At 41.5% G+C, this 23374-nt stretch overlaps 1 protein-coding gene across 4 annotated transcripts in view; it reads right to left on the reverse strand.

Annotated features, from left to right (window-relative positions):
- Window positions 1–23374, reverse strand: part of arhgef28a (Rho guanine nucleotide exchange factor (GEF) 28a) — a 385900-nt gene that overhangs the window by 125772 nt on the left and 236754 nt on the right. For all 4 annotated transcript variants that reach the window (XM_073048304.1, XM_073048303.1, XM_073048302.1 and 1 more), the window contains 3 exons: window positions 14593–14716; window positions 9859–9994; window positions 8458–8525 (listed from right to left, as the gene is read on the reverse strand). In XM_073048304.1, coding sequence (XP_072904405.1) covers window positions 8458–8525; window positions 9859–9994; window positions 14593–14716 — 328 coding nt within the window. The remainder of the gene's footprint in view (window positions 1–8457; window positions 8526–9858; window positions 9995–14592; window positions 14717–23374) is intronic.

Consider the following 23374-nt stretch of genomic DNA (forward strand, 5'->3'; position numbering starts at 1 on the left):
ACAGTTTGCAGTTTTGTACATAGAAAGGTTTAAGGCTCTTGAATATACACCCAGTGGCTACTTTATTAGGCACACCTGTACAGCTGCTTGTTAATGCAAATACGTAATCAGACAATCATGTGGCAGCATGAGTGGAGTGAGCCGGGAGTAGAGTGGAGGCCTAAGGGCTTTGGCTCAACGGGCTTCGGCGGAACCGGGCGAGGCGAGGAAGACCGGAGCTGCAGAGCTCTCACAGCTAGTTGCTTGGTAAGTAGTCCTGCTTCCTTTTACACTTATAACTTTAAAAGTATTGTTAAATAGTGTGATAGTCAGCTGTATTGGGGCAAAGGGTTCTTGCATAACTAATACTAGTACATTATATTAACTATATAGCATGGAGCAGGTGATGTGTTACTGCTGCGAGATGTGGGAACCAGTAGACCCCATTGAGGCGCGACTACATTTGCAGCAAGTGTTTGTTGCTCGAGGAACTCCAGCTTCATATTGATGAGCTGCAGTCCGAGCTTCAGACACTGCGACACATCAGGGAGGGGGAGAGTTACCTGGACTCTGTGTACCAGGAGATAGCCACACCTAATAGATTAACTAATGTAGATTGCAGTCAAGTACAGGGTGGTGTGGCTATGAGTGAGGCAAGTAGGGGAATCCAGGAGGTAGGGCTGGAGGAGATGCAGGCCTTGCTCTTGTCCAACAGATTCGAGGCTTTAACTCCCTGTGAGGGCAGGAGCGGGGACTGTGGGGAGGATGAGCAACCTGCCCATAGCACCGTGGAGTAGGGGGCCATTCCAGAGGGGAGAGTCAATAGAAATGTTGTAGTAATAGGGGACAGTATCGTCAGGGGGATAGATAGGGTTCTCTGCAACCGAGAGCGAGAGTCCCGAAGGCTATGTTGCCTGCCTGGTGCCAGGGTTAAGGACATCTCTTCTGGGCTGGAGAGAAACTTGCAGTGGGAGGGGGAGGATCCAGTTGTCTTAGTACACGTCGGTACTAATGACATAGATAGGACAAGGAAGAAGGTTCTGTTACAGGAATATGAGCAGCTAGGGGTCAAATTAAAAAACAGAACCTCAAGGGTAATAATCTCTGGATTATTACCTGAGCCACGAGCAAATTTGGCTAGGTTAAATAAAATTAGGGAGTTAAATGCGTGGCTCAAAGACTGGTGTGGGAGAAGTGGGTTTTGCTTCTTGGGACACTGGCACCAGTACTGGGACAGGAGAGAACTGTTCCGGAGGGACGGGCTTCACCTGAACCGGGCTGGGGTTAGTGTCCTGGCGAATCATATAACTAGGGCTGCAGAGAGGTCTTTAAACTAACTAGTGGGGGGGAGGATTCTAGAGAGCAAATAATTAAAAAGACAATGGAGAAGGTAATGAATGTAGGTAAAAGTGGAGGAATAAAAAGACAGAGTGTGTCAGGAGGGGAAAGAATGTACGGAGATAAGCGTAAAGTTGTACAAAAGGAAAAGGTAGGAAATAAGTGTCAAACATATTTGAAAGTCCTTTATTTGAATGCACGTAGTATTAAGAATAAAATTGATGAGTTGACGGTACAAATAATTACGTATGGTTATGATATTGTGGCAATTACGGAAACATGGCTGCAGGGTGACCAGGACTGGGAATTAAACATACAAGGGCATTCGACAATTAGGAGAGACAGGCAAGAAGGAAAAGGAGGTGGGGTGGCTCTGTTAATAAAGCAAGAAATCACTGCAATAAAGCGAAATGATATTGGCTCAAAGGATCAGGATAAAGAAACAATTTGGGTAGAAATAAGAAATAGTAAAGGGAAAAAAGCAGTGGTGGGAGTAGTCTATAGGCCTCCAAACAGCTGTAACTCAGTTGGTCGGAGCATAAATCAGGAAATAGTTGGGGCTTGTAATAAGGGAACAGCTATAATTATGGGGGATTTTAACTTTCATATTGACTGGACTAATCAAGTCGGACACAGCAGCCTTGAAGAAGAGTTTATTGAATGTATTCGGGATGGGTTCCTTGAACAATACGTTACTGAGCCGACAAGGGGGCAAGCAGTCTTAGATCTGGTCCTGTGTAATGAGAGAGGACTAATAAAAAATGTCCTAGTAAAGGATCCCCTTGGAATGAGTGACCATAACATCATTGAATTCCATATTCAATTAGAGGATGAGAGGGTTGGATCTCAAACAAGCGTACTGAGCTTAAATAAAGGAGACTATGATGGTATGAGAGCGGAATTGCTTAAGATGGATTGGGAAAATAGATTAAAGGGTAGATCGGTACTTGATCAGTGGTGTATATTTAAGGAGTTATTTTACAACTATCAAGAAAAATATATTCCACTGAAGAAAAAAGGGTGTAAAAGAAAAAATAGTTATCCATGGCTAAGTAAAGAAATAAAGCAAAGTATATGACTAAAAAGAAAGTTATATAAGGTAGCTAAATCTAGTGGGAAGATTGAAGATCGAGAAGCTTTTAAAGATCAGCAGCAAAATACAAAAAGATTGATTAAGAAGGGGAAGATAGATTATGAAAGTAAATTGGCGAAAAACATAAAAGCAGATAGTAAGAGTTTTTATAGTTACATAAAAAGAAAAAGGGTGGCTAAAGTAAATGTTGGTCCCCTAGAAGATGAGACCCGGAAATTAATGGTAGGGGACATGGAGATGGCGGAAACGCTGAACAAATATTTTGTATCAGTTTTTACAGTAGAGGACACTCAAAATATCCCAACACTGGATAAACAGGGGGCTCTAGGGGGAGAGAAGCTAACTACGATTCAAATCACCAAGGAAATGGTACTTGATAAATGAATGGGACTGAAGGTGGATAAATCCCCTGGACCGGATGGCTTGCATCCTAGGGTCTTAAGGGAAGTGGCGGTCGGGATTGTGGATGCATTAGTGATAATTTTTCAAAACTCGCTGGACTCGGCAATGGTCCCGACAGATTGGAAAAATGCTAATGTAACTCCTTTATTTAAAAAGGGCAATAGACAGAAGGCTGGGAATTATAGGCCAGTTAGCCTAACATCTGTGGTTGGCAAAATGTTGGAATCGATAATTAAGGAAACAGTAACAGGGCATTTGGATAAACATAGCTTAATAGGACAAAGTCAGCATGGCTTTACAAAAGGGAAGTCATGTTTGACAAATTTGTTGGAGTTCTTTGAGGACATAACATATAGGGTAGATAAAGGGGAACCAGTGGATGTGGTGTATTTGGACTTCCAAAAGGCATTTGACAAGGTGCCACACCAAAGATTATTACTTAAAGTAAAAAATAATGGGATTGGGGATAATATTCTGGCATGGGTGGAGGATTGGCTTTCTAACAGAAAACAGAGAGTTGGGATAAATGGTTTATTCTCAGACTGGCAGTTGGTGACTAGTGGTGTTCCACAGGGGTTGGTGTTGGGACCCCAACTCTTTACAATCTATATTAATGATTTGGAGAAAGGGACTAAGTGCAACGTATTGAAGTTTGCTGATGACACAAAGATGGGAGGGAGTGTAATGAGTGCGGAGGACATTGAAACCCTGCAGGGGGACATAGATAGGCTGAGTGATTGGGCAGACATTTGGCAGATGAAATATAATACTGACAAGTGTGAGGTCTTGCACTTTGGCAGGAAAAATAATAGAGCAAGTTATTATCTAAATGGAGAGAAACTGGAAAGTGCTTCTGTGCAAAGGGATCTGGGGATCCTGGTGCAGGAAACACAAAAAGTTAGTATGCAAGTGCAGCAGGTGGTCAAGAAGGCCAATGGAATGCTGGCTTTTATTGCTAGGGGGATGGAGTATAAGAACAGGGAGGTCTTACTGCAGTTGTACCGGGTATTGGTGAGACCACACCAGGAGTACTGCGTGCAGTTCTGGTGTCCATATTTAAGAAAGGACATACTGGCTCTCGAGGCAGTGCAGAGAAGGTTCACTAGGTTAATTCCGGGGATGGGTGGGTTGATGTATGATGAGAGGTTGAGTAGATTGGGACTCTACTCATTGGAGTTCCGAAGAATGAGAGGCGATCTTATTGAAACATATAAGATTGTGAAGGGGCTTGATCAGGTGGATGTGGGGAGAATGTTCCCAATGATGGGTGAAACTAGGACTAGGGGGCATAATCTTAAAATAAGGGGATGCCGTTCCAGGACTGAGATGCGGAGAAATTTCTTCACTCAGAGGGTAGTGGGGCTGTGGAATTTACTGCCCCAAAGAGCTGTGGAAGCTACTACACTCAATAAATTCAAAACGGAGATAGACATTTTCCTGGATAAAAATGGCATTAGGGGATACGGTGAGCGAGCAGGTAAGTGGACATGAGGCTAGGTTTAGATCAGCCATGTGATCTCCTGGACCAGTTTTCGATAGCCTGGGTGGGTCGGAGAGGAATTTTCCAGATTTTTTCTCCTCAATTGGCAACTCGTTTTTTTTTCCCCCGGGTGATCACATGGGTTTGGGTGGGATGAATAATAAAATAAAATGGGCGGCATGGTGCCCTGTTGGTTGGCACTGTTGCCTTGTGGGATTCGGTGAAAACTAGAGTTAAGATTGGATCAGCCATGATCTTGTTGAATGGCGGAGCAGGCTTGAGGGGCCGATTGGCCTACTCCTGCTCCTATCTCTTATGTTCTTATGTTCAACTCAATGCATAAAAGCATGCAGACATGGTTAAGAGGTTCAGTTGATGATCAGACCAAACATCAGAATGGAGAAGAAATGTGATCTAAGTGACATTGACTGTGAAATGATTGCTGGAGCCAGACAGATGGTTTGATTCAGAAACTGCTGATCTGCTGGGATTTTCACGCACAACATTCTCAAAGGTTTCAAAGGCACATTTAATGTCAGAGAAATGTATACAATATACACACCCTTCCCCCCCACCAGCATAAAAAAGCATTGGCACCCGCCACTGAGCACTCAAGCGTGAGCAAAGCAACAGCAAAGACACAGACTTGCAGTTACCCCAAAGACTTCGCGTTTCACCCGGCATTGGACATACCACAGGCTCTCTCCCTCCCTAATAAGGGAGAAAGTGGTGTCTCTGTTTTCACAGTTTAAATTTTCTCTAGAGCTTTGTTATGTGTCAACATTTTTTTTATTGTGAGTGTCATTTTAAGCGCCTGGACGAGGCGGGTGAATGATGTCATTATAACAAAATACGGACAGGTTTCTGGAACATTCAGCAGAGAAGGAACAGCGGACTGCGAGCTACCAGCAGGAGAGCGAGCTGGGTGGAGATAGCTGAAGAGTTTGCTACAGCAGCGGACGAGTCTAATCCTTCTCCATGTCCAGAGGATTGTGATAATTAGCAGCACACAGTGCATACTGGACACGTGACTGTCACTTTACATGATCCGAACTTCTGAAGTATTCCTGTGGAGGCCACTTTTTGTTAACCCAGACATGGATTTGGGTGTGTTAGGTGGCGAGCACCTGTGTTAAGGAATATTCTGTGACTGACACCTTGTAATATCCCTAGGTGGATTTTGGAATCTGCTGTGACCGCTATCTTGTTTTCCTGGCGTGGATTCTCTGGAATTTTCCGTGATCACCGCCTCGTGTCATCTTAGTGTGGATTTACAAGTTTCTTTCCCCCACCTGTTTCCGTGGATTTTTGGAATCAACTGAATTGCCATTTCTGGGACTGTGTTTGAGTAAGATTTGAGAAGAACTGTTCCCAAACCTCACACGGGATGTGAGCCACAAAATGCATAGCACTGTTAATTTTTGTTTAGGGGAGTAATTTGATTAATTGTCTGTATTTTGGGTAGATACTGAAAATATAGTTGTTTAACATTAAAACTGAGTCTGGGGTCTATTGCTGCTGGTATATAACAGTTTACAAAGAATCAACGCATACAACACGCTGGAGGAACTCAGCAGGTCAGGCAGCATCCGTGGAAATGACCAGTCAATGTTTCGGGCCGAGACCCTTCATCAGGACTGAAGAGGGAGGGGGCAGGGGCCCTATAAGGAAGGTGGGGGGAGGGCAGGAACGAGAAGGCTGGTAGGTGCCAGGTGAAAAACTAGTAAGGGGAAAGATCAAAGGAGTGGGGGAGGGGAAGCAGGGAGGGGATAGGCCGGAAAGGTGAAGAAGGAATGTAAGGTGAAAGCACTGTGTAGTAGAAGAAGGCAGAATCATGAGAGAGGTGATAAGCAGCTGGAGGAGGAGGCAGAGTGAAACTGGGATAGGGGAAGGGAGAGGGAAGGAATTACCAGAAGTTGGAGAATTCAATGTCCATGCCAAGGGGCTGGAGACTACCCAGACGGTCGGTGTTGCTCCTCCAACCTGAGTTTGGCCTCATCGTGGCAGTAGAGGAGGCCATGTATGGTGACCTCTCAACTGGTACTTATCCCTGCAAGTGTAAGTGCTACACCTGTCCCTACACCTTCTCTCTTACCACCATTCAGGGCCCCAAACAGTCCTTCCAGGTGAGGCAACACTTCACTTGTGAGTCTGTTGGAGTCATCTAACACTCCTGGTGCGGTCTCCTCTACATCAGCGAGACCCGACACAGATTGGGGGACCGCTTCGCCGAGCACCTCCGTCCTGTCCGCCACAACAAACAGGATCTCCCGGTTGCCACCCACTTCAACTGTGCTTCACGTTTCCATTCGAATATGTCCATATTCTCTACTGCCATGATGAGGCCAAACTCAGGTTGGAGGAGCAGCACCTCATATACCGTCTGGGTAGTCCCCAGCCCCTTGGCATGAACATCGAATTCTCCAATTTCCGGTAATTCCCTCCCTCTCCCTTCCCCCATCCCAGTTTCACTCTGCCTCCTCTTCCAGCTGCCTATCACCTCCCTCATGATTCTGCCTTCTTCTACTACCCATAGTGCTTTCCCCTTACATTCCTTCTTCACCTTTCCGGCCTATTCCCTCCCCCACCCTTTGATCTTTCCCTTTACGGGGTTTTCACCTGGCACCTACCAGCCTTCTCCTTCCCACCCTCCCCCCAACTTCCTTATAGGGCCCCTGCCCCCTCCCTCTTCAGTCCTGACGAAGGGTCTCGGCCCAAAACGTTGACTGTTCATTTTCATGGATGCTGCCCAGCCTGCTGAGTTCCTCCAGCATGTTGTACATGTTGATTTGACCACAGCATCTGCAGTGTACTTTGTTGTTTACAGAGAATGGTGCAAAATGCAAAAATAAAAGAAAACAATCTATTTGGGGGCAGTCCTGTGGGTGAAAATGCCTTACCAATAAGGGAGCTCAAAAGAAGAGTGGCCAGACTGACAAGAAGGCAACAGTAACTCAAATAACCATGCTGAACAACAGTGGTGCCTTAGAGTCAGAGAGAAGTACAGCACCAAAACAGGCCCATCTTGCCCATGCTGAAATAATTTAAACATCCCATTCCTATCAATCTGCACTGGGACCATAGCCCTCTGTACTTCTGCTATCCATGTACCCATCCAGATTTCTCTTAAACGTTGAAATTGAGCTTGCACACACCACTTGTGTTGGCAGCTCATTCCACACTCTCACAACCCTCTGAGTAAAGGAGTTTCCCTTCACGTTCCCCTTTAACTTCTCACTTTTGACCCTTAACCCCTAACTTCTGGTTGCAGTTCCACCCAGCTTCAGAGGAAAAAGTCTGCCTGTGTTTACCCTGTCTATACCCCTTATAATTTTGTATACCTCTATCAAATCGCCTCTCAATCTTCTCTGTTCTAAAGAACACAGCTCTAACCTATTCAATCTTTCCTTGTAACTCAGGTCCTCCAGAGCCGGCAGAACAGCATCTCTAATGCACAATGTGTCAAGCTTTAAAGTGAATGGGCCACAGCAGTAGAAGGCCACACCAGGTTCCACTCCGTTACCTAATAAGTTGCCACTGAGTGTATTTCAAAGTCAGGACTTTTTGTGACTTAGCAGAGAATCTCCTGATGCTAACATTGTCCTCCATGACAGATGAGATTACTAGAGGAGTTGTTGGTATGATTCAGGGCAAGACTGCACTGCATTCTGGAAGTGGTGCACACTACAGCCATGGTACAGAGTGGCAGAGAAAGTGAATAATTAAACTTGTGGATAGAATGCCTATCAATTAAATCTCTTTAGATGTCACTCAGTTAGGCTATTTTACCCTGGACAGTGTTGAGCTCTTCATGTGACCAGAACTAGAATCATCCAGGCAAGTTATGACTATTGCATCACCTACAGATGTGAGTGTGGTGAGGAGTTTTACATCATCAGGAAAATATTCACTCAGTGCAACATACCTGACCTCTGACCTGCCTAGTAGTTATTGACTGCTCCAGTTAACTTTCTGTTTAATAGTGAGCCCTAGGATAATGAGGATAGAACCTAACAAAAGACGTATGATTGGATAAATCACCACTTACTTTTCATCACCAAGTCAAAACTTGAAAGTTACTAACATAAAGGAATGAATCTTAAGAAGGCCCACTCCAGTTCCTTCAAAAGCCTAAATCTATTCTGAAATTGTCGTTGGCACTTACTTGATGCTTTGTTTTGGCACACACAGGGACAGAATCTCTGCAACTTTTATGAACATTCATGGAACAATCTGAAAAAGGAAGCACATAATGAAAAAGAAAAATTTGTAAATGTGTTGAGACTTAAAAACACATAATGTATTTGTCAAAGCAAATATGACAAAATTTTATCTTAGTTTTTCCTTGACAGACTTGCAATACACCCTGTTTTCTTCATTATTTTTCTTTCACTAATTTTGTATTAATTCAAATATTATTTTTTGGTTGTCCAAGAGGGGCTTGATGAGGCAGATGAATAAACAATATTAAGAGAATGGGCAACCACAATTTATCCTGGTTAATTCATGGTCTAGATGAAAAGACTCAAGGCTTTCAGTGCCATTATTAAAACTCCTACTCCATCTTAAGCACCAAGGGTGCACAAATACATACAAGCTAGTGGGACAGCATCCTTTTTCAAAGGAGGCTTTGGGAACATCATTGAAGCATTTCTTCTGTCCTCTTGATAATCTATTACTATGATGGAGCTCAGAATACAGTTCGGGAAGTTTGATGTTGGACATGCAAATGACATATCCTGCAAGATGGAGACAGTTAAATGCAATTAAGACATCAATGGTGGACATGTTGGCTTGGGGAATATGTTGACATTGACTCATCTTATATCCCTCAGGAGCTGCGCCAGATATTGAAGGTGAAGTTCACCACTGATTCCACTGTATCAGCAGAATCTTAGGGCATTATAGGAAATGCATGTTCGAGTGCATGAAGTTCAACAAACCCAGCACAAAATTTATACTCTATTGAGTGACAGTGATGAGCACAAAGATGTCCCCTGTATGCTTTAGAGGCATAGCATGTACTTCAAGCAGGGGAGAAATACCAGCAACGCTGTCACCACAAAATCCACTGTCAGTATCTGCTCACAGGCCAATGTTGCCAGCACTAGGACAGATACTCCACTTTCAGGCTAGTCAGTCACACCTGTGTTGATGACTGCAAGAACAGGCAGACCTTTGTTCCCTTCCCACCCCTCCAGTGAACAACCACAATCCTCTTCACACTACTTCTTCATCACCTTCCTCAGAAGCGTTTTAAAAATATAAACTTAGAAAAGTGCTTCCATTTCTCTTTTTCATCTTTGTATCGAAGGAGTTGACATTTCTTGAGTGGGACTATGGGATTCTGAACAGTTTCACCTGCTCGATCATTAGAAATGCTGCATATGAATTTTTGAGATTTTCCAGTACTACATCAGGTTATATTTTATATCTTGGCATTGGCCATATCAGAGTAAATATTAAAAAGTTTTGTATGGTTGAATAGTGACAAATTAATCACATAACTGTCTCAGGAACACCAGAACATAAAATTCATCTCATAAATGAAATGATTGCTACTCACTGAAGCACTGCAGAACATCTTTTCCACCAACAAACTTGTCACAAACCAAGCAATGCACTGTCCCTGAAATAACCCCTGAAACAAATTGATGGGTATTGTTCCATTTCTCTTTTTCCTTCGTCTCTTTATGTTTTCCCTGTTAAAATCAATGTTGGAAATGGGAATTAAATCACAAAGAGCTTGAATATGCATGAAAAAACAACTAAGCATGAAGACTTAAATTTCAGTTCAGTGATAACATGGTAACAGGTTGTAGTATTAACTGTTGCTTCCAATGAGCCTTTCCTTGATTGAGAAAAAGGTCACAACCTCAGACCTGATGTGAACTCATGGTCCATCAGGCACCAGCGATCCCTGACATGCTGGGTACTTCTGAGACCTGACCTACCTCACTGGGTGAGCCAAGGCACAGGAAAAATACCACCACTGCACTTTGCACAAAATCCTCTAATTTCACTGGAAGGATATGCAAACGAATGTCAGTGTGGTATCCCATGCCATCCACAGCACTGAGGCCCTAGTTACTCTCAGCATATAATGGTGTGCTGACCATGTCACTTGCATGCCCTGCTGAAACAGGCACTTAATTCTGAGTACTGCTGTGGCAGGAAACATCCAAGTGTACAGAGATAAAGGTTCAAAGATGTGCTCAAAATTTCATTGAAGAAATGCAATATTCCCACTCACACCTGCCTTTCAATTTTTTCCCAATCAGAAAAGGAAATTTTGAGCTGGTATTGAGAACCTCAAGTCATACAACAGAAACACCACCCTCTGACTAAAGAACTTTTTCTTCATCTCCGTTCTATGTTGTCGTCCCTCTATTCTGAGGTTGTATCCTCCTGTCCTAGAATCCTCCACTATAGGAAACACTCTCTCCACATCCACTCTATCTGGACATTCAACATTCGATAGTTTCAATGAGATCACCTCTCATTCTTCCAGTGAGTATGGGGCCAGAGCCATCAAACACTTCTCATGCAATAACCTTTCAATCCCGGAATCATACTCGTGAAACTCCCCTGATGTCAGCACATCCTTTCTTAGATGAGGGGCCCAAAACTGCCCACAATACTCCAAGTGAGGCCTCACCAGTGCCTTATAAAGCCTCAGTATTACATCCCTGCTTTTAAATTCTAGTCCTCTCGAAATGCATGCCAACTTTACATTTGCTTCCTCACCACAGACAGCAAGGTACCCCTTAGGGAATCCTGCATGAGGACTCCCAAGTCCTCTTGCACCTCTGATTTTTGAATATTCTCGCTGTTTAGAAAATAGCTCCTTTCATTCCTTCCACCAAAGTGCATGACCATACACTGTATTCCATCTGCCAGTTCTTTACCCATTCTTCTAACCTGTCTAAGTCCTGCAGCCCTGCTGATTTCTCAACACTACCAACCCCTCCACCTTTCTTCTTCTTATCCACAAACTTGGCCACAAAGCCATCAATTTTGTCATCTAAATCATTGATATAGAATGTAAAAAGAAGCGGTCCCAACACTGAACAATGTGGAACGTCACTAGTCATCAGCAGCCAGTCAGAAAAGACTCCATTTATTCCCACTCTTTGTCTCCTGCCAATCAGCCAATCCTCTATCCATTCTCTCCTTTAATATCATGGGCTCTTACCTTGTTAAGCAGCCTCATATGTGACACCTTATCAAAGGCCGTCTGAAAATCCAAGTACACAACATCCATTGATTCTCCTTAGTCTATCCTCCTCATGGAATTCCAACAGATTTGTCAGGCAAGCCTTTCCTTTAAGGAAGCCATGCTGACTTTGGCCTATTTTATCATGTGCCTCCAGGTACCCTGAAGCCGCATCCTTAAGTGGATTCCAAGATCTTCCTGACCACTGAAGTCAGGCTAACTGATCCTTTTCTGACTCTCACCCTTCTTGAAGAGTGGAGTGATATTTTCCAGACCTGCAGAACCATGCCAGAATCTAATAATTCCTGAAAGATAATTACTAATGCCCCCACAGTCTCTTCAGCATTTCAAACATCTTTCGGAGCCCTGGGATGTAGTCCATCTGGCCCAGGTGACTTATCTACCTTCAGACCTTTCAGCTTCCCAAGCACTTTCTCCCTCGTAACAGCAACTGTACTCACTTCTGCCACTGGCACTCAAACTTCTGACATACTGCTAGTGTCTTCCACAGTGAATACTGACGCAAACTACTTATTCAGTTCATCTGCCATCTCTAACGGTGCTACAAAATTATCTACCTTATTCTGCATACTGCATTTATTCAACTATAACACCATCACTCCTGTATTCGTCACTTTTCTCGATTCTGTCCCTTTGTTGCCCTTCATCCCATCCCACTGACTGCAAATTTGCCCTGTTATCTGCCTGTTCTTCCCAAAAGTCTCACTCCACACTGCATCTGTCTGTGTACAAAGCAGATAAGGTGCATTCAGTTCTTTCAGCCTGAAGTGTGAACAGTTTGTATTCTAATGCTTTAAAGAATAGTCACCTAACCTTTACTGAAAGGCTACGTCCACACTAGACCGGATAAATCCGTAACTGAAGCTTTTTCTCTTCGTTTTGACCCTCTGTCCACACTGAAATGGCGTTTTCCTCCCCTGAAAATGGAAATTTTCAGAAACGCTCTCCAGAGTGAATAAATCGGAAAATGCCTAATACCCGGCGTAGTGTGTACGGGGTAACCAGCTATTTTCAAAACTGTTGTCATGACGTTCCGGAACAAATGTTGGCGGCAGCGGGGCATTTCATTGTTTTCCTGAACACAACCTCCAACACCACAACAATATCTGACAATAGATGTGTAACAGCCTAATGTAACGTTGTGTGGAAATACAAGATAACATTGATGAAGATATGTTTTATACATTTAACAAGGTGCTTTATTAATGTATTGTTTGTGCAAACATTCAATAGATGCAATTGTTAATTTTTGCCAGTAACTCGTTTTATTAAATACAGCAAAATAATTCACAAAAACATGGCAAAAGTAAAGGCAAACAAATGAGGTAACAGCAAATTTCACTTTTGCCCAGTAGCAAGCCTTATTGCATTTAGTTGTAGCTGTCGTCCCTTACATCGGTGAAGAGACTATGGCTGTAGGAAATGTTTCTGGACAAACGTGCACCAAGTCTTTCATCTGGCAATTTTCTTTTAAGTTTTTCTAGTCTGTAACCAAGTCTTTCGTTTCCTCTTCCCTTGTTTTCTGTGTGTCCTGCGCATGCACAGTAGGAGGAGATTCGCCCAAATATCCATTTCAATGTGGACAGAGGTATTTTTAAGAATGCCTAGTGTGGACGCCTGTCGTTCTTACGCGAAACCAGCGTTTTCAAAATTACCCGGTCTAGTGTGGACGTAGCCTAAGTCAATTGATTGAGCTATGTTAATTTCCCCATTGTTTCCCATTCACTGGACACAAAGATATGACATTAAATCAATTAAGTCACAAAAATACAGTTGGAAGAATAAACTTATTGGTTATTAGTTTGCAGACAGAACTGTAGCATAGCGATTAGTATAATGCTATTGCAGTGCCGGTGGAGAGGGTCAATTTTGCCGCTGTCTGTAAGGAGTTTGTACGTTCTTCCTGTGATCATGTGGGTTTCCTGCAGGTGCTTCCGTTTCCTCCCACAGTCCAAAGACGTAAGGGTTAGTAAGTTAATTGGTCACATGGGTGTAATTGGGTGGTGCAGGCTCATTGGACCTGCAGGTGCTGTTACCATACTAAATAAACTTACTGTCAATGACCTGCTCCTATGCTTATCACAGTCCATTGGGAAGAGTCGAGTTTTTATTAAAACTTTTGGATTTGGGAGCTACTGCAAACACCAGGATTTATTGCTCATCTTTAACGGCCCTTGAGAAGTTGGCATGGACTTGCTTTCTTAAATCACAGCAGTTCTGGTGAAGCTAATCCCACAGAGTCATTGGGTAGGAAGTTCCAGTGTACAGACCCAGCTAAATGAGGGGAAGGTGACATATGTCCAAATTAGGAATATGTTCCTACATTCAGGCTGCTATTGCCCTTCATGGTGCGAGTGGTCAGGGGTTATTATGAAGCAAATCAGTTTTGCCCTCAACACCCATTGATTAGGGTACCTTGTTCTATGGGTCAACATCAGAATGCAGTGGACGGATCAATAGGAAAAATAAGTGGCCAACATATTTGTGATTCTGTGATCATGCTGGACCCTCGGATATGCTAGTACATAATGCCAACTATTCTGTGCCTTGCGTATAAGGCTAGTCAATACTACTGAACTGACTGCAGGCACAAAATATTCAAGGGCGGTCTGTTTCTCTAGACCGCGGGTATCAACACAAACAGAAAATTATGCACATAAAAAGCCCACAACATGGGAAAGGTTAGGATTTTTGTGTTATGAAAATTATTCAAAACCAAAAGAAATTGAACAGAAAATCCAAAAATCCAGGCACTCTTAAACAACTGCCTCAGCAGTATTACTGATGTTTGACAGATCAAGTACTGTGGAAGATGAAGCTAGTTATTGCTATAGTGTTTTTAATTGATATTAACTGATCAATTTGAAATATTTAAAATAACTTGATTAAATCTAGGTAATACATAGATTCAGTATCAAGTTACGTTCCGAGTATCCATCGACCTAAATGAACCAAGACCACGTCTGATCAGGCATATAAAGATGTAATATTACCATACCACATGACACTGGTTGTAACGGGGAGACAATTAACAATTCAATAAAATGAATAACTATTATTTACCTTGCCCTTGTTTCGGGTGCTTGTCATCCTGTTCTTGAGGAAACTGAATGTACGGCTCACTTTATATTTCTCAGTCTCTGCTTTTGAAGGAATAATATATTTGTCCCACACTTCTTCTTCAATTCTGTAGGAAAGTAGTATTAGGCCAAGTTCTTTTGACTGAACAGAATTTCAAAATTTGACTTACGGCTTGATTCTTTACAAAGCAAAATGAAACAAACCACTTTCAAAGGCTTAGTAAGTTGACTTGTTCACTGCTGAACTACAAAGACCATGATTTCATCCCTGATTTATACATTCTAACCCAATGTAGCCAGGTAAGCAATGGAGACTTAGTTTATATAGCTGACCTCAGTGCTCCTGTCCTGCAATCACAATGGGATTATGCTGAGTGGTCATTGTGTGTGAACAGATAGTTTGTGCATAGTCTTGATAATTGAAAAGTTATCCAACAGTTGCTGTTTAGGCTCAGTCATAAATAAAGGCTAAAAGAGGTGAATAGCTAAAGACATTCATTTCATTACACAACAGCAAACAAGTTAAGGGAGTGCAAGAAATAACTATTGAGAGTACATGGGAAAGAAAAACTCTGTCACAAATTAATTTTCCAAAATCTTATCAGACCCATTTATAATGTACTTTAGAAAAATACATTCGGGATTCTTCATGATAAAAGTCATAATTAGTTACCAATAGCATGGAGGTGCAAGAACATAACAGAATGCGAAGAACTACTGCAAATGACTTACAATTTTAACTCAAATAGGTTTAGCATGCTCAGTTTGAGAAGATGGATGAAACATAATTACCTGTAGTATAGCAAACTTACAAAATTTATCTTTGAACAACTAAGGAAAGTTAGGCAGGAGTTAGGCAGGCAGGGGATGTCCCAAAAGGCCCTGATTAATTTGTGCAACGCAGCAGGCCAGGCAGCATCTGTAGGGAGAAGCGCTGTCGACGTTTCGGGCCAAGACCCTTCATCAGGACTCCTGATGAAGGGTCTCAGCCCAAAATGTTGACAGTGCTTCTCCCTATAGATGCTGCCTGGCCTGCTGTGTTTCACCAGCATTTTGTGTGTGTTGCTTGAATTTCCAGCATCTGCAGATCTCCTCATGTTTGCTGATTAATTTGTAACTCTGTACCAAGGTTCTCATTCTGTAAGGCATATGTTCTGTAAGACTTGTGTTGATATATTAATGCTTAATTTGCATTATAGAACCATGCAGCTCAATCTAAAGGTGATAACCGAATGTTGTGTGGCCAAGCAGATAAAACAGCATCTCATGCTTCTTAATGCATTAACAAATTCTAAATTTTAAAAGTACCTGCAACACCAGAAAAAATATACTTTCTCAGCACTTTGATTTTAGAAACTGCTGCTCTCTGACATTTTTTAAAGTATCAATAAGCTGGACATGAATCTATCAAATATGATCCTGATGTATGCAATAAATTTACCATTCTTATCTCTGATTTATGTAATCATTGGCATGGTAAAGCAGCAAGACAATTAACATACATAAGGCATCGCTTGCAGCTATCAACAAGTTAATGTTTCAGTTCCCTTACCCTATTCACAATCTTTTCTGTCACAAAGCTGCATGCACCTCACTGTCAATAAACCTCCTGCAAGTGGGAGCTAATCTTCGAAATTAATGGTCACTGATCAAGATTTTAAACCTGGCACAAAATTCTTGGTGGTACTGATTCACAGCAGAGCACCTCAAGGCACTGGGGAAAAAAAATCATCCCCACCATCTCTATAAAATCCTCCAAATGTATTTAAGGATAAGTACATTAGCATCAGTTCCTACTCCCAGACCAATATTCTCTGCCAAATAAATATTCACAGAGTTAGGCTTAAGTTGTAAATATACTTGGTCAGATCCATTGAGCAGGCCACATTGTTTGAATAAAGACACAAAATACCGCAGATGCTGGAATCTGGAGCAACAAACAATCTGCTGGAGGAACACAACAGACTGAACAGCATCTGTGGGCGGAAGTGAACTGTTAACAGTTTGGGTCAAAACACTGCATCAGGAGTAATCCGGCAATGCATCAGGGAGGCAAAATATTACATGTGCCATGTGTTTCAGGGGGTAGTCACTCCCCTTAGATTAAATGCTTTGGAGTAGACACACAGTCAGGAACAGGACTGCCAGCAAGCCAAGTTCAGGAACCTAATGAGAGCCCTACGGAGGCCTGGGCCCTTGTACTTGTCCAATTGATCTGAGGTTTTTGCAAGCCCTGCAGGTAAACGTGGAGACTGCGTGGGGAATGAACAAACTGTCCTCTGAATCATGGTACAAGATGCCATTCAAGTGTGGTGAGATTAAAGGAAGGAGGTTCTATCCAGTTCGGGGATAGACACAGTCACCTGCAATTAAGAAAGAGGCCTTAAGGCTATTTATAATACTCAGGAATGTCACCTTAGGCGCGATTTGAACAGAATGGGAAGAATTAGATCCAACTCACACAGGTATCTAAGCTTGATGGTACACGGAGATAACAATGACACAATGAAGATTAACGAAGAAGTTCTACCGACAGAAAGAAAATGAAAAAGCAGAATCACAAAGGTAATAATTTCTGGATCATTGCCTAAACCATGAACACGTTAGCACCAGGTTAATGTACCAGAGTGTTGAATCCCTGGTTGTACGGATGCCACGGGGAAGTTTTGTTATTAGTATTTACTGGCCCTGAACCATTCTTGGACCAGCATTTCAGCTAAATGAGTGTGCATTGTGGCATTGGGGGTTACAATTTAAGAAAATCTAGAATGTAAGGAAGGAACTAGGAAGCAGAGCAGAAAAGTCATCTGGAAAAGAACATGTTTGGAATGGACAGTACATGTTAGTAAGTGTGCATTTTCATAATTCCTTACGACACAGCAGATGACAGAATAATAGTTACTAGGGTGAATAATTGTTTGGCACAGACTAAAGGGGTTGAAGGCCCAGTTTCTGTGCTATAGTGTTCTATGACTAAGACCATTCAGCCCATTCAAACTCTGCCAGCACTCAGAGCAATCCCATTCCCTCACTGACTTCCTCTGACATATTCTGTTACACATGCTGATTAACACCTTCCCCTTCATCCCCAAACACTCTGCCCGATTCTCCCATCAGGCATCTGCACTGGGAGTAATTTACAACAGCCAGTTAAGCTTACAACTAGCTCATGTTTAGTATGCAGGGGGAAATGAAGAAAAGAAAGTGCCTGTGAGAAGCCTGCATTGCTACAGGGAGAATGTACCAGCTCCAACTAGGCTGCACTGGAGGTTAGCACTGAACCTGAGTCACTGTGGTTGTGAGTCAGCTGCAAAACCAATGCACTGCCCTTTGACAGACAGGACCCGGGCAAAAAGAAATGGCAACAAGACAAACAGGTTCATTGTGCAAAATAAAATGATTAAGAGGTTGAAATAAGTTGAAATAAATCCAAGGTGCTGCATGTAAATGCTCAAAGCATCTGTAACAAGGTGGATGAAAGGAGTTTGGTGCCTAAGTTGGGACCTTTGTTATTTGTTATTTATGTATTTATTGTTGTGTTTATTATTTAGTGTTGCGTTTGTTATCTTATGATTGCACTGCTCCTGGGAAACGCTGTCTCATTCTGCCCTGCAGAGCTGATGTACGGTTAGAATGACAATAAAGTTTTTGAATCTTGAATCTAAATGATTTGGATGTGAATGCACAAGTTGACCAGTAAGTTTGCAGATGACACTAAATTAGCAGCTGTTTTTTATGGTGGAGAAGGCTACCTCACCTCAAGCCCATTCTCTCCAATGTCTGGCATTTCCATTCTGGGAAAAAGACCATCTACCCCTTCTATGCCTCTCATAATTTTATACACTTTTTTCAGGTTGCTCCTCTGACTCCAGTGCTCTAGAGAAAACAATTCCAGTACGATAACCACTCCTTATAGGTAAAACTCTCTTAACCAGGTAACATCCTGGTGAAACTCTTCTGCACCCCGTCCATCCTCACATCCTTCCTGTAATGCAGTGATCAGAATTGCACACAATACTCCAAACGTGGCCAAACCAAACTTTCAGACAGCTGAAATATGACTCAATACAATGAAAAGTGAAAACAATGAGAAGACATTCAATCTGAATCTGGGCTTCTAAATCCAAATAAAGGAAACTATCAAGGTAGGAGGAGTGAGCTGGTCATTTTAGATCAGGGCATTTCATTAAAGGCAAAGGCAATGGATAAACAATAATAAGCTTTTACATATAGATACTATAACAGTTAAAAATTCCTATCTATCATAAAATACAAAAGGGTAGTAACGTAACCAAGACTTACTAAAAGAAGCTAAGGAAGGTATTTAATCCACAGAAGATTCATGTAAGATTGTCAATACAGCAAAGCTGAGGAGTGGTTGCAAATTAAACTCCAGAAAAAAAGGTCAAGAAATTGATAAGAAAACTTTAAGAGGATGGGAATAACGTTGGAAGGGGCATGAAAGTGAATTGTAAATGTTCCTGCTAATATGTTTAAAGAAAATGATTACTGAAGACAATTATTGTCGGAAACATGGGAATTCATAACGGGGACAGGAAATGATGCAGCAATTATATAAACACCTTGGTTCTATCTTCACAGAAGATGACAAGTAACTCAACAAAAAACATTAGGGAACTAATAATTTTATGAGTTTCACAAACAGAAGGAACATGGTGAGAAAATAATGTTGGTGAAATTACTGGGGCTGATAAATGAAAACCCCAAGGCCTGACGATTTTCAGCCTAAAGGAGGTAACTATGGGAACACAGCGAATGCATTGTTACCATCGTTCGACTGGTCTCCTCCTTTAAGATAGTGACAATTACAGCATCTCTGAGCCTCCAGGAACATACTTTTCTTTCTAGATGAAATAAGTTCATGCATTTGTAACTGAAGCTCATCATGGTCAAAGTTTATGACTTTTGTGGCCATACAGTCTGCTCCCAAATACTTGTAATCTTTCAGTCAAAATGGACATTTGACTTTTTGCCTGTCAGGGATGGCAGCAAAGCTGCCTTGAATAGGTTGCTGTGGAATGGACTCAAGGACACTCATGTCAAAGACAGAGAGGTGGTTGTAGATATTTTCAAATATTCCCTCCAGTGGTTCTGACTGCTGCTTTTAGCTCTCAGTGGAATAGATCTATGGTGTTTTCACTGCAGATGGCCTTGAAAGCATGTAGCCATCCACACATGCCACATACAAGGTATAGGGCCTTGTCGAGATCATGCTCAGTGCATTATGTGTAGTTTTTGTCTCCTTACCCAAGAAATAATATTCTTACCAAACACCAAATGTAACAAGAGCATTCAGCAGATTGATTCCTGCATTTAATCCATTTTTAAGTAAGGAGACCAAAACCACTGGGCCAGGAAAGGTTAGGTAGACTAGGTTTGAAGGATCAGAGAGGATTTCATTGAAACTAACAAAATTTTGACAAGACTAGACAGACCATTTGCCATTGCTGAGGCATCTAGAATGAGGGCACACAGTCTCGGATTAAAGGGCATGATATTTGGAACTACTTCACTCAGAGGATGATGAAGGCTATCCAGGACAAGTTACTCAATATATTTATTAAGGCAGCAGGCAGATTTCTGGACGCAAAATGGTATTGGGGGTATGGGAAGATAGTGAGCAGGAATATATTGTAGTATAGAGATGGATACAAAGACTATACAGTAAAGTTGGTGCACAGGAGGGTCAGGATAGCCCATTCCTCCTGTTCTCTATATCTCTATACATTATATATTCTATACAAAATAAAACATGTTTTTGGTTCACAAATATCCTAGCTTTGTTAAACCAACACTACGCCTTCTTGAGGACAGATGAAAAATGTCCCTTGTAAAATCATGGTGGTCAATATGAGGGATAAGAAGTCCCCCTGCTTTCAGAAGACCTTCTCTAAATCTCTAGGTCATGGGGACATGAGGAATCATTAGTGAGGAGACACTTAATCCCAGTTTTGATCCACAGAATTCCTAAAACAGCCTGCTTCTGCTACAAGACAATGACACAGAACAAGTGGAGAGGAAAATTTAGTACTTCATAATATAAAATAGTGGAGTTAGTTATAGATTTCTAGTTCAAGGAAGAACAACAGCATGAAATAGTAGATGCCATGTTGAATATGAAAGTGTCTAAAATAGGGCTTTTTCATTTGTCTTCCAAGGTGGTGCTGGCGAGATTCATCCACAGTGATGAAATGCAGTGATGAACTTCTGACTCAGCAAGGACCTGGACCCACTGCAATTTGCCTACTGCCACAATAGGTCAATGGCAGATGCAATCTTATTGGCTCTTCACATGGCCTTAGACCACCTGGACAATACAAACACTAATGTCAGGATGCTGTTCATCGACTATAGCTCAGCATTTAATACCATCGTTCCCACATTCCTGATTGATAAGTTACAGAACATGGGCCTCTCTACCTCCCTCTGCAATAGGATCCTTGACATCCTAACTGGAAGACCACAGTCTGTGAGGATTGGTGATAATATCTCCTCGCCACTGACAATCACAGGGTGCACATTGATGAGGAAACATTGACGAGCAGGACTATGCATGTAGTGAAGTAGTGTGCCCATACCTATAACAGTGTATTGCCTGGGTTGCATAATTTCTGTACACGTTCCTGCTTCTTGGAACTTTCCTTTCCCTCTGGTTGGCCATTTATCAGAGAATAAGCCACACAATTTTAACAACAGGGTCCTTACATGATTAAGAATAAAACTATTTTCGTACTTGTAAGGAGAAAATTAAAGAGTTTTTAATAGTTACCTTTTATATTTTACACAATATTTACATATTAACCTATTATTTTGTAAGTAGCAGTCTGATTGTTATAGTGAAGCCTTCAAAGTGACTATTCATGTGAAGTCAATAGTTCAAAACTATTTATCAATGGCTGATGATTTAGCAACTAGTACTTGTGTCAATAAAAACTATAAGGTATTACCCACAAATAATTAGATTTTAATGATGGGAGCATTTGCTTTTAATATTTACTACCCAGATAAATACATAAAGCAATTTTGCATAAATCTCCCTTAAATAAAGAAAGTTAGCTGAGTTTTGAAACACCCCATTTTGAACAGTTGGCTGACAAACACTTTTAGTCCGACATGACTTCTCCAAACAATGGCAGACCAGAGTTTTTCTGGGGGTTTTTTTAGCAATTGAACATACTCGCATCATTGCAGCAATTCATATAATAATCCTGTTCTGGGTTGCTCTTCTACAGGACGTGGAAAGGGTGAAGATGGTGAAGGGTGAAGGACCTGCCTGGATTAGAGGGTATTAGTTGTAATGAGAGATTGGACAAACTTGTGTGGTTTGCTCTGAAACTGTGACAAAACTTGATAGGCGGTTATATAGGGGTAGATGGTCAGAACTTTTTTGCCCAGGGTAGAAACACTAAGAATCAGAATATAAAGGGATTAAAGGGATGCGTGAGGCAAGTTTTCTTTAAAACACTGTGAGTGGAGATGCCTAGAACATTCTTCCAGGGGTAGTGATGGAAGTAGATACAATTTAAGACTTAGTTAAATACAGGAGTATGCAGGGAATGGAAGAGTATGGACAATGTGCAGGCTGAAGAGATTTAGATTAATTTGGTATCATGTTTGATCATGCGCAAATATCATGGGCCCATTCCTATGCTGTACTGTTCTGTGTTTTAATTATGTGTGGAATTCTCTCCACTGGCTACAATAAGGAATACAAATTCTATCTTTGATCATCAAAATGCTGGACCTATCAAGAAGTTAGTCAATAGAAAATCGGTTCCAACATCTAAATGGTCCCAGAGGGAATGTTTCCATAGTTTGAGAAAGGTTAGAAGTGTTTAGTAATCAGATTAAAACAGATGGACATTACTTCACATTGACACAGATTATTAGAGGACTGAAACATACTCTTTAAGAAACTCCGATAATGTCAGATGCTGCAGCGAGTCTGCTAGCTCCGAACAGCCTTCCTCATCAGCTGACTGTGCCCGCTTGCGAAAACTAAGTTCCCTACAGAAAATGACAAATTCCTGATTTTTTTCTGTAATAAGAAATATAATCAACAGAATTCCAGAATATTAAATTCGGTTTTGTCATTACAAACATCTTGTTTGTTATCACCACAGACCATCTGTAACCAAATTATATTTTCCAACACTGAGGAAAAATTCCTCTTGTTTTCAAAGCAAATTTCCATTTTTGTGTAATTTGCTTACTAAGTGATCAAGTTGGTTGAATAACTTAATTTTAAAATAATTAAACAAAATACTAAGTGACCCATTGAAGGCACTCATTATTCTGAATAACAAAATGATGTTTAATAATGACAAGGCTTTTTGTAGCTATATTTTCAAATGGTTATATGCTGCTATAATAACTGCATGTGTGCAGTAAAATGTGCAAACAAAAGTTATGATCTGGCAATTGATAGATAGCCCAAGCTAAACAAGCAACTAATCCATTAGGTAGCTAAGATAGATGCTAAAGGCCAGTGTCTGAGATTGGTGAAAATTGATTCAAGAAAATCATTAGAAATACATAAAGCATAAAAATTGGTAATTTTGTTCAATCAGTTCATACCACTGGTAGCTTCCATTCTATATGGCAAAGAAAAGTGCATCAAGATATATGGCTTTGCAAGCTGTATTGACAGTCAGGAGCACTAGTTAAGAATGACTATTGCTGTTGCAAGAAACAAGTCTACCTAAGCTTCCAACTAAGTTCAAATTTGGATATGGATTTAAAAG

This window comes from Hemitrygon akajei, chromosome 6 (genome assembly GCF_048418815.1).
Source record: "Hemitrygon akajei chromosome 6, sHemAka1.3, whole genome shotgun sequence".
In the NCBI taxonomy this organism is placed as follows: domain Eukaryota; kingdom Metazoa; phylum Chordata; class Chondrichthyes; order Myliobatiformes; family Dasyatidae; genus Hemitrygon; species Hemitrygon akajei.